Source organism: Chroicocephalus ridibundus, chromosome 4 (assembly GCF_963924245.1).
Source record: "Chroicocephalus ridibundus chromosome 4, bChrRid1.1, whole genome shotgun sequence".
NCBI lineage: Eukaryota > Metazoa > Chordata > Aves > Charadriiformes > Laridae > Chroicocephalus > Chroicocephalus ridibundus.
The window spans coordinates 54,578,998-54,591,058 of record NC_086287.1 but is presented as its reverse complement, the minus strand read 5'-3'; the positions used below and the strand labels follow the sequence as shown (position 1 = coordinate 54,591,058).

General features: G+C 44.4%; 1 protein-coding gene across 6 annotated transcripts in view; it reads left to right on the top strand.

Annotated features, from left to right (window-relative positions):
- Positions 1 to 12,061, top strand: part of ITPK1 (inositol-tetrakisphosphate 1-kinase) — a 160,311-nt gene that overhangs the window by 137,399 nt on the left and 10,851 nt on the right. For all 6 annotated transcript variants that reach the window (XM_063332611.1, XM_063332613.1, XM_063332612.1 and 3 more), the window contains 5 exons: positions 992 to 1,090; positions 2,999 to 3,039; positions 7,793 to 7,958; positions 10,110 to 10,177; positions 11,669 to 11,831. In XM_063332611.1, the coding sequence (XP_063188681.1) occupies positions 992 to 1,090; positions 2,999 to 3,039; positions 7,793 to 7,958; positions 10,110 to 10,177; positions 11,669 to 11,831 (537 nt within the window). The remainder of the gene's footprint in view (positions 1 to 991; positions 1,091 to 2,998; positions 3,040 to 7,792; positions 7,959 to 10,109; positions 10,178 to 11,668; positions 11,832 to 12,061) is intronic.

Here is a 12,061-nt window from a genome sequence, read left to right as displayed (position 1 = left end):
CTTGGGTGATGTTCTTGCTTTGAATTTGTCAATGTGCGTGCAGCTTTTGTCTGAAAGTCTTTGGACCCACTGACCTGTCCCAGAGCCATGGCTGAAGCCAGGCTTCGCTTTGCACTTGAAATTGCAACCCAGCCCTCTTGAGCGGTGGAGATTTATCCTCAAGTACTTTGAGTCCTATAGTGCTTTCCCTTTTCCTGCTGCATTCCTGGAGGAATCAGAGTTTTCCTACAGTGAAGAGGACATGAATCCTAGAGCAATTCAACCTACTGAGTCACTAAGAGGGCTGGGGTTTGACTTCAGCCTTCCCACAACCCCAAGCATAACATCAGCAGAAACACACTGGAGGAGATCTACTCTGTTAGATTTTACTGTGGTTTCCTGTGTTTTCTCTTTAACCAAAGTCCACTGAGCAGTCTCGCCAGGGTGTCTCGGTGTCTCCGCAGTGCTCTGACTGGCTTTGCCACACCAAATGAACGCTGCGCAGAGGTCCCAGTGGACAGTGGGATGGATGTATTGCTGAAGTAAACCCACACTGGAATCTGTCACCTGAGCAGCCCTACAGTAATGATGGCGTTGTGAGACTGCCAACTCCAGCCACGCTTGCTGACCATTCGGGGATTTTTTAAATGCTTTAGAAAAATTATGCTTGAAGCCATAACGTTAAGAGCCAAGATCCCAATTGCTTTTCACTTCACTTGGCTAAGTCTTGTGCAGCTACGTATTCCTAAGCAGGTGATTGGTTTTGCTGCCTAACTGTGAAAATATGGGCTTTATATTTCCATTTAGATTATCTGAAAATTGGCTGTTCATCTTCTGAAATCTTTCCGGAAACCCAAATTCAGGCCTGGCTGATAGTCTTTCCAGTGCTTTAATATCAACTGTTAAAGTAAAGCTGACTAGCAAGAAGCAGTTAGCGTGGAGAGAGCTGGTAATGATGCAGCTGAGAAGCTAAGCCCCTCATCTCCATTTGAGTCTTCTTTTTGTCTTGCAGATGAGAGGATCTGTTCACCACCCTTTATGGAGCTGACAAGTGCCTGTGGAGAAGATACCTTGCAGCTCATAGAGAAGAATGGACTGGCATTCCCTTTCAGTATGTACATGGGCTTTTCCTTGGTGCTTCTGGTGGGTTCTGAATATTGCACATGCACCCCCTGAGACGTAGCCAACACTGTAGGACTGAGGGTTTCACTGCCAAAGTGCCAGGCATGTTAAAACCTTCCTGAAGCAAATGCTGTGAAGCAATCTGCTTGGAATGTGAAACAAAACCCATCCCTATCTGCTTTTACTTTGCCTTTTATTTATGTTCCTTAATTTAAACACCTTGCTACAGTAAACTTGTGTTTCTGGGAAAAGCTAACAGTTCTAACAAAGTTAGCCTCTTGCCCTGAACTTGTGCAAGAAGTTTCTCCTGCCAGCTGTGTTCATGATTTTTCTTGAGAAAATCACTGCCTTGCTGACTGCCCCATTTTTTCACCCATCCCTCCCGTTCCCTGGTCCAGGCTACAAAGATAATCTTAGAGGGTAGAAGAAAGAGTGCAAAAATTACTATGGATAGCAGGCTGCAAGGGCCCACAGCCTCAAACAGCTGCTATGGACTGTTTGTGCTTTGTAGCAAGCTTCGTTGGTGTGGTTGTGCTTTAATTCCTTCCTTTATTTGATTCCTTGCAGTATAAAGTGAGCAGAATTGTTTAGTCAGTGTTTGTTTCCTTGGTGCTTGCCTCATTTATAAAGTTCAGAGGTAAAGTCATGTGGAAAAATGCATGTTTTTCCCTTCCTGCCATTGCACTCCCAAATGAGACAGGTCTCCTGAAGCCAGATTGTGAAGCAGTAATTTAAAGCCCACTGAATGGCTTTGACCCCCCCCCTTCCTCGCCCAGGCACATTGTCTTCTCCATACAGGCTAGTTAGTTCTCACAAGTCAGCAGCGTAGCCCATATATTCTGAATGCCTGAATCAACTCCTCTAAATGAGGATGAAATTAAAAAATACCATGGAAAATCAATATAATGTGGTACTGTAGGAGTGCTTTTTCTTTCTCCTGTCTCTCCCTTTTTTTTAAAAAAAAACGCTCCTGGCTCTCCAGAGCATGTGTCTGTGAGATATCACATACCGCTTTGCAAAATTTTGAGTTACCAGCTTATTTTGGACTCTAGCGTAGGTCATCTGCCTTTCATAGCTGCCTGTCCTCTTGCCTGGTAATTTGACTCTTCCAACAACCCCCAGAGAAGTCTTGTCCTATCCACCCCCTCAATACTTCCAAGTTTTCATCTCCTCTGCTTAACATAAATAACATCAGTTCTAGTCATCGTGAGGGTCCCAGGGTCTTCAGCCCTTCTCTGGTTTCATAATAGCAGGAGCATGTTGTTTCTTTCCTCTTACTGGTTTTAGGATGGAGGTGAGAACCAAGATATATGGAGCCGATAAGAAATATGAAGAAGAAAGAACTGCTGGGCTCTTTCTACATTTTTTGTCCCCCTCTACGGTTGCCTGCAAAAAATCTGTTGTATCTTAGTTTGGTTCGGCCCATTTGGTTTCCTCCTCTTCCCCAAAAACAGGGAGGCAGGAGAAGCAGCTGGTTTCCACTGTGTCCCTATTCCCTTGCTTTCAGCACAGTGGTGTTTTGTGGTACCTGTAACGTAGCTCCAGCCTCAGGCAAAATCACGTACTTGTGCAGATGCCCTCTGAGTAGGCAGGGTGGCAATACCAGCACTGGTACTAACTTCTTCGCTGATGTTTTGCACCTCTGTCTAGTCCTAATAATGACCTCTGCGTGCACCTTAGTTACGGGGAGGAGCTGAGAGAGTAGGGCTTGGAGCAAGCCAAGCTTTGTAGAGATTGAGGGCACTGTTCAAGCAGAGGCTGTCACTGGTATCTGGTACAGTCAGTGTCTTGGTCTGGTGAACTCCAGTGTTTGCACATGTGGGTGGGAATGGATTTATAAGGGTTTTGTGTGTCCTGTTTCAGTGATGCTTTTTTTTTTTCTTTTTTATTTACCCAGTTTGTAAAACCAGAGTGGCCCATGGAACCAACTCTCACGAGGTGAGTTTAAAAACTTTTGCAGTGTTATCCCCCTGCTTCCAGTCCCGCCATGGTGGTTTGGCTGTTGCTTTCCGATCCTGTAGTAGGCAGAATGAGGGCTATGCCCAAAGGACTTCCCTTCCCTCGCCTCTCCCTTGTGTTTAATTACACCATTATTTTTTCAGATTTGTCTGAAATGAAGTTAAATATGGCTTTAACCTTTTGACATGGAAATTCCTTCTAGCTGTTTCTAGCTTCTGTCATCTAGTTGCTTCTAGCAGTTTGTGGTCTCCAGTCAGCTCTGTCTGCAAGGAATCTCCTTCAGCTTCTCCTTTGGTGGGAGGTCACACTAAGTGATGTTTCCACCCCACCATGTTTTTCTTCCAGCCTGTATGTGGTGCAGGTGAGAAATGGTTTTGTGCTGCAGACGAAGCAGGAGTATGAGTGAAGGCCAGATGGTTTCTCTCCTTGAGGGGAAGGGACTAGCAAATAGAGACGGTTTCTAGGCATGTTCAGTTGTAATAACATGGCTGGAGCTGTGAGAAGAACAGGGCTAGTAGAATTATCTGCTTTCCCTCCTTCCCGTAAGGCAATTGCAGGTAAAATTGTTGTGTATTCCTGGAAGGAGTGCGTTCCCTGTGAGCCTAGCTTCCTCTAAATTTAGGTGAGCCGAGTCCTGTTTTAATTCTTTTCCATTTGTGCTTCCTGCCTTCCTGCTCACCGCTGCTCAGTTTTGAGAATCCAGCCCTCGCTGCTGGCTCTCGTAATGCCTGGCTTCCTTTTTTAACAACGTGGTCGTCCGTCCAGGTTTCCCAGCTGCCCCTGAAACGTGCAGTATGTTGCTGCAGCGTCTCTGAGAGGTGAAAGCCCTGAAGTAAAATGTAAATCTAGATGAGCTGGATGCCTGCTGCTGAAATCTTGAGTGACCAGCACTTCCATTTGAAAATGCAAGCTAGATTTTTTCATGCGGGCCTTAGCTTGGATCATTTTACAAGCATGACAGACAGCCCTGTTAGTTTGTCAGAGCAGCTGCTATAAATTTTCGCTATCATTCCTGAGAACACTTGGGGACTGGGTTGTGAATTAGTTTAAGACTCCAGCTTCCTTGTTGATTTTTCTGCAGAAAGTTTCTCTGCAACTGCAGCCTGAAATGCATGAACCTTGCAGTGCTTGTCCAGTCAGGCTTGGACTTCATTTCCCTGGTGAATGTTTCTTTGCTGTTCTTTCATACAGTGCAGACATACTTCAGCCTCCTGCCAGAATTCCATTTTCTGTGCAAAAATTAGACTAAAATACAGTTATAGGCTGCACTTTATCACAGGAACTTCTGGTTAGAGACTAGGAAGACCACTGGAAAAAAGCCTGAAGTCTTGCGTAGTACTTTACATAGTTAGTAGTAGTAGTCACTTTTGGAGTTGCTGAGTTCTCAGGAGTGATCCAAAAGTGTATTTGTGATCAGAGAGGAACTGTCTTGTAATTGCTCTTTTATCATCAATAATGGCAAAGGAACCGTAGAATAAATACTCTGCTTACGGTACGGTTTGTCTAAAAGATGGAGCATAGGTCTAGAAGCAAGGAATTGTTGCCTGTTTTATTAATGACTCCTTCTTTGGCTTTTGGTAAATCGCTTCATTTTCTGTAGAGATATTCCAACTGCAGAGCTGACACTGGAACTAGAACACAGCCTGACCAGAAACCTGCTTTTCTTCATAAGATGACTATTCGGAAAGTTCAAGGACTGGCTAACAGGGACAGCTGACGGTGCAGGCTTGAGCTTGAGTCTGGTGCCAGCCAAAGCTGGCAGACTCCGCATTTCGCTGTGAAAACATGAGGTAGTTAAGCCAAGGTGCAGTTAGTCTTCTTGTGGTGTCCCACAGTCCTACATGACCTACACTAGAAGTCACATTGGCCAGCTCAGCACTTGAACCCCACTTTGCCAGCATTTTGTTAGACTTGAACAGAGATGATGCCTGAAGGTTGTCCTTCCCAGCTGCCAGCAGGCCAGAACATAACTGACCTTTGGTAAAGCTGCCGTCAGACATCACAGAGACCCATAACCTGAGGAGAAGAAATGTGTCCAGAATGACTTTTTCTAAGTGTTGAGCAGACAGGAATGAAAAGGTGGATAATTGCTGGGTTTTTCAAGACTGAATTCCTTAAGGACGTTGTCAGTAAAAATTCTTGGTGCCAAATGTTTTGTTTTGCCTTCAAAGGAGCTCTGCATTTATAATGAGGAATGCTATTTGGAAATTATGATATAAAGTGTTGTTCCCATGTTACTGCCAGACACAGCAGGTCTGTGCTAGATGACAAAGAGCAAGTGCGCTCTGCAAGCGAATTCTTGGAGCTGTATTCATGCGTGCTGAAAACCGTAAGACATCGCAGTGAGCCAGCATAATGCAACACCATGGGAGTTATATGGATTGTGTGCTGGTCCATGGGGCTGTTGGCACAGAGCTTTGCAGAAGAGAAGTTTCACATGGTTTCCAGTAGCTTGGGTCAGTTCAGTGCCAAGATGATAAACTCTGTGTTTCCACTCTTGTAAAACAGGATGATAAGTACCTGCTCATCTTATGAAGGAGTGGTCTGTGGGGATTAATTAACTAATATTTGAAGAGAACTCTATAGCAGCAGCACAGTTCTTGCCGGTATGATGTTGTAGATGCTATAATGCCAGCAGTCTACACAGGAGGAGAAAGAGAGCAGTGTTTCTTGCCACCAGTGAGAGATCAATGAGGTATGATGTTGTTGTTGCTGTGAATCATCTTGATGGATGACTCTGCTCGTCAGAGTAGGTTTCTTGCAGGGGTTGTTACCACTGGCAAACTCACTCTGTGCTGTCAGATAGATAGCATCTGGTATAATAGAGATGCAGTAAGAATATCAGCTGCAAGAAGGTATTGAATGCACACATTGACTTGAACTCAAAAAATGTTAATCTACTGAGTCACTGTGCATGCGTGCAGACAGTTATGTGATCTAATGTGGTCTACTGGATAAGGAGGAATAAGGACAAAAATGTGCTCAGACTTTTAACTATGAATATGTAAACAGTACATCATTTAACATGACTACATTTTTGAGCAACAAAACATATTATATTTACTCTTTTTATTACAGGAACAAACTAAGGTGTTAGCAAAAATTCAGCCTGAAAGTACAGTGTACATCAAATGTGCAGCTGATCATATATAATACATGAGAGAGAGCACAAAGTGGTAGAGTTTCTTTGTAAAATCCTTCCAGTGACCCTGACTTCACTAAGATACAGCTAATCTCAGAAGGCACAAAGACCGACAGGAAGCATATGGAAAGAGCAAAAAGGCAGTATAACTCATCATCTGCATCATGCTGAGGCAGGAAGCTCCAATTTTATTCTGTATATCACTGTGGACGCACGGGAATTCTCTTAGCCTCTCTGGACTGTCTTGCATGCCGAGTAGAACACTAGCCCCAAGCAGGCCAATGAGAAAATATTAACAGGCATAAGAAAAGACTTGTGTTTCAGAGCTTAGGAATTTTTCTGGCAAGTATTGTGCATCCTGCACTGACTGAGTGCTGCTGAGAGCAGCAGGCTCAGCTCTTGGATGGTTAGCTGTTGTCTTCAAGGCTCTTCAGAGGGGGAAGATGCTCTGACCAAAGCAGGGAGGGAGTTTTGCCCAGAGGAAAGGAAGATAAACCATATGTCAGGTTCTCTGGCCGTGGACAGTCCTTACTCGTATTCACCTGACAACTAACATGCCCTTCTGCCCCCATGGATAACAAGACCCAGCATCGCTGGAGTAATGAAGACAGGTCTATATTCAGATAACTAGAGCATAGCTTTTTTAGGGCTTTGACAATGGAGAGCAAACTTAAGTTTATCCTCACCGCTGTGTAGGGGCACACTGGTATAAAGTAATTTCATCAGCTGTGCTAGAATGGTGCTTGCTGTCGGTTCGATGTAGGAGCCATGGCAGCATCCATACTTCAGCAACAAACCGTGGTTATGTTAATTATACGTGCACGTAAGCATGGTAATGGAGGGATCAATGGGAAGAGCAGCGTAGCATGTTCTCAATATATATTGGCTCCTCAAAGTACTTCTCTGCACCTACCAGCATCGCTTCTGTGCTGTTTGAGGCAGCTGTTGTTCATCATTCAGGCCCTATAAATGCCTTCCTTTTTGGCATATTTGTTCCAGTCCCTGCAAGAGGACTATCCATTTAGTGTAATGGGGTGAAACCAAGCCAAGAAAATTATTTGGCTGGCCAGCATATGCTAGCAGTAAGAACTACTGGAGTCTGAAAAAAGTTCTCTGATGATGTGGGTGAAACCCTGGTTCTTTGGCGATTGCAACTAGACTAAACCAAACCACAGGAAGCAGAGCCGTGGGGAAGAACTCTTACAGTTAGTACATAGAGCTGTTCTTTCTGTTCCTGTCATGGACACGGGCTTGTATACGATACAGATGTTGTCGTCTGTGTTGGTCACATGTTTTCTCCTTTTGTTGTACCTGCAGTTGCAGTAGCTTCCCAACTAAAAGCAGTAAATGAAATTGCAAAGAGCTGAGAAGAAAACGTTGATTGAAAATGAAAGCTGCACTGCCAGCAGTGTTGGAGAGTTGTGTGTCAGTGAAATGAAACGTAATGAAATAGGATTAGCTGCTGAGAAGGAATTCACACATGGTCAATATATATCCACCAGTAGATGTTTCCCCTCACTGCTAGTCAGGAGGTGGGTAAGTGTGAAATTACTGAAGGAGTTGTGCACAACTGTGTGTGCGTGTTTGCAGATGGCGATCATCTTCAACCAGGAGGGCCTGAAAGCTGTCCGCCCGCCTTGCGTCATTCAGAGCTTCATCAATCACAACGCCGTGCTGTATAAAGTCTTTGTGGTCGGGGAATCCTACACAGTGGTGAAAAGACCATCTTTAAAGAACTTCTCTGCGGGAATCTCAGGTACGTTGTGCCAATTTAAAAGGAAGTATCAGTTCTTGGAGCTTTGGCAGCAAACAACTCAAAAGAAAAATACCTTTGAAAAGGCTGCTGAAGTGCAGGCAGATGGTTCTTACATACCATGTTTCCTCTACTGTATTATTTCAGTAAGAAGGGAGATAACTCATCTGCTCTGGAATACATACGAATGACATTCGTATAGTAAATATTTATCCAAGAGTAACCTGAATCTTACCTGTTAAAAAAAAAGTGGTTTATATCATGTGGAGGGGGAGAGAGAGAGAGATATTCTCTAATTTCACAGTAAGTTCATGTGTCATTTGTTCCGGAATTTGTTTATAAATGCGCTTTGGAGAGAATTTCCTGGATTCCGTCGTTTCAGAACTTCCTCTCCCTATTTTTACCTCAATTATATATGTGTGTTTAAATTAAAGATCACTCTTGCTCTCCCCTAAACGAGCCTCTCTGTTCATGTGAGGCGCAGTGTTGTGAACCTTGGTGGGAAATGTCCTTTGGTTTGTAGATACCAGCTGTGTTGCGGGGAGGGAGGAATGGATTTGTCAGTGAGGACAGTAATCCTCCCTGTATGTCACTAGGCAGCAGGCCTTGAAGGGTTTTCATTAAACATTACTAAAATTTCCTTTATGGAAAAAAAGCTGGTTTCCCAAGAACTGCATTTCGTGGACCTTCCGAAGCAAGAAGGAATTAGCAGGGCATGGATGGGAGCATGATCTGCCTGCAACTGGGCAAGTCCAGGAAGTGGGAGGAGAGGGGAGAAGGTATCAAACTAAAGGAGATTAATTAAGAAGTGCCAGCTTTTTGTCACTTTTCTTAGTAGTTTCTGCTGATCTTAGTATATCCATGCTTTGCTCACCATTGCATTCTGCACACAAATATGTATTTTTTTATTATATGTATAGTAGGATCTTGGTAAAAGTTCTTGTCTGTAGGTGTGTATGTCTGTATTTACATTTATGTCTGCTCTACGTCCTGATCAAATTGAGTAGGCCAGAACTTGTGTCCATATAAATGATTAAGACAGTTGGTCTTTACTTTTGCTGGAAGAGAACATTTTAAGGCACTTTTCTAAAAATGCCTTAGCTAATGTCTCATCTGTTGGTGTAAGACTTGAAAGGTGTCTGGAAGCCCACATAAAAATAAGTTTTGTGGGCAGATTAGGGTAAGTGCCCGGCTTTTTTACCCTCATCAGGAGAGTTCGAGGGGGCCGTGCTACAGGCACCTGACTCGGCAGATCTGACAGGAGCTGAATGTCTGAAAGAACAGGGCCCTTCTGGTCTGGGAAGAAAGGCAAGAAGAGCATATGGTGGTGTCAGACTGTGGAGGGGATTTGGGTTTGCTTTTCACAGCTCCCCCATCTTTATGGTATGTGGCCCTGTGGCTCCTCTTCAGTGTCCGCTCACAGTGGTGCCACCTGCCTGCCGAGACTTGAGTCCGGGTGTACCCATGCGGGTTGTCTGTACAGTGTTGTCAGTTTGCTGTGGTGGGAATCCCAAGGGGACACTTGTCATGGTGGGTTTCTCCCCACCAGTAAAACCTTCTGCACAGAGGGAACAGGGCGGGAGGCGCTGGTATGTTTCTCCCCATGGTTTCCACTGTGGTGCATTGGTGGCTTCTGTCACCTTGGGGTGTCTCCTGCATTCCTGTGGTGCCTCCAAAGGCAGGGCAGGTCCTGAACATGAAACATACAGCTTTCTTCCATGGTGGCAGTGTCCTCCCCAGGTTCACAGCGATCTCAGAACACTCTGGGTGCTGTCAGCACTCCGCCGGCAGGGAATTCAGCTTCTCCCTTCTATCACATGCCTTCCCACTGGAACTGTCACTTTGAGTATGGCAAATTAGTAGAAATTAACTTCATTATCCTTCTGAACTCTAGTTAATTGATTCTGATGAAGGAAAAGAAACCAGTGTCTATTACCCCTGTGCAGTTCTATTTATCTGTGGTCCGAGGATGGAAAACCATGGGTGACCAGGCCGTGGGTGCCAGGCAAGAGAGGTGGGGTGGTGGCAGAGGACTGCCCGGGAGGGAGCAAGACTGGATTCCACGGACTGCAGTGCCATCTACTGTTCCTTGCACTAATCCTTTGGAAATTAAAATCTCGTATAAAGTTATTTACAACCTGCTTTTCATTCCAGACAGAGAATCGATATTTTTCAACAGCCACAATGTTTCAAAGCCGGAATCCTCATCTGTTTTAACAGCAGTAAGTACACTTGCTCTTTTCAGCTCTGGCATGGCTGGAAAACTATCTAGTCCTTTCTTACCAAAGCGTTAGTAGCTAGTGACTCTCTTCACAAGTTGTCTGCTTCTGTGTTGCAGGCTGAGGTCTGTTTGGTACAACGAAGCAGCATGACTGTGTGTCCCTCTGGTTTTCCTTACCGAGCTCCGGTGAGGAAGCACTGATGGAGCAAGCCTGTGCTGCTTGCCAGGCCTAAACGCCCCAGAGCTAATCTAGGCAAAGGGAAGAATGAGGTTCTGAATGCAAATACCTGGCCTTTTCCTGTCCAGAGAGCTTAATAAGCATAAATCATCCTTCTAGGACTCAGTTCTGTGAGGAAAGACAAACGGTGAAAATTCAAGCAGAGAAATTGGGTTGGGCAGGGCCACAGAGGGCAAGTAGCTGTCTGCGGTGCGAGCACACCCGAGCTGTGGCCACGGGACCATTTCTGGGTGTCTTCCCAGTCCAGCAGTGCCAGCACAGTGCACAGTTTCATGCTTGCGTTACCAGTCCTTTTAATAAGCTTTGAGCATATAAAAACAAAGAAGTTCTCAGGCACTCAGCTGCTGTGAAAGTAAGTCACTTCACAGGACTGGGTCCTTTCAATCTCTTGAGTCTCCAGATTCTTTTCTGTTTCACAAGCTCTACTGGGGAGCAGTTTCATAGTCAGCAATGATTAAATTTCTGTGCAACACTGATGGGCATGCTAAATATTCAAGCTGTAATTGTGTTAGTCATAAATCTCTTTATGGCTAAATTTACTTTCAAACTTAGAGAGAGAGTACATGCTCCTGTGGTTTACCGGCCATCTCTCTCATACACATACATACTCCATACACACTTCTGTAAGCATAACAGCATACTTCTGCTGCATAACCTGGGGTTTAAAAAGTAAAAAAAAAAAAAAAAATGCATCTTCTGGTCATGAATAACTTGTGGTTTTGTCCTGTTTGTAGAATAACTTATACATGGAAACCCACATAAAAGATATCCCTTTGAATTAGCCTCTGCCCTGAAGATATCAGCTGAGTTGTATTGTATGGCTCAAATGAAACTAACAGCAGGAGTTTGGCTTATCAGTCTTTTCACATAGACCTTAATCTACCTTGAAATAGCAGAATGATATTTGCAGTACAGAGTTAAACACACCAGCTGTATTTGGGTTTTGAAGGTGTAGATCCTAGTACTTAAAATAGTGATTCTGGTTCTCCATTCATTCCTATACTGCTGTGTCTCTTGAGGAGCTGCACCAGTATGAAGAGGAGGAACTAGGTGCTTTAGAGCAGGTGAACTTCCAGTATAGATAGGATTCTGAATTACAAAGGCAGTTTCTCTTTGGTGTCTTTCTCTGTTTCATGTCACCGGTTCTCTGCAATTCGATTTGGTGGATATGCACCTGGAAACCTCTGAAAATTAATCTTTCCACTAAAAAGGCTGGTTTGGAGTCCCTTACTAATGTCTCTTTTTCCACTATAGCTGGATAAAATCGAAGGAGTATATGAGCGGCCAAATGACGACGTCATCCGGGAAATCTCTAAGGCGCTGCGGCAAGCTCTGGGAGTTTCCCTCTTTGGAATCGATATCATCATTAACAATCAGACCGGGCAGCATGCGGTCATTGATATAAATGCATTTCCAGGTGAGAAAGGCCTTTCCACGCATGCTTTGTGGAACCTGTGCAGTGTGTGCTTGGTGGGAAGTTTCACTGCTGGTATCTCACATCATTGCTTCCCAGGTGGGGAACAGGAGAGCAGCAGCCAAATTGTTCTGAGATCAGATACTGTTTAATCTGGAAAGGGCAGAACCCTAATCTGGATATGGAATGTGCTAATGAAATGTAAGATCTTAGGACATACGGTCAAATTTTAG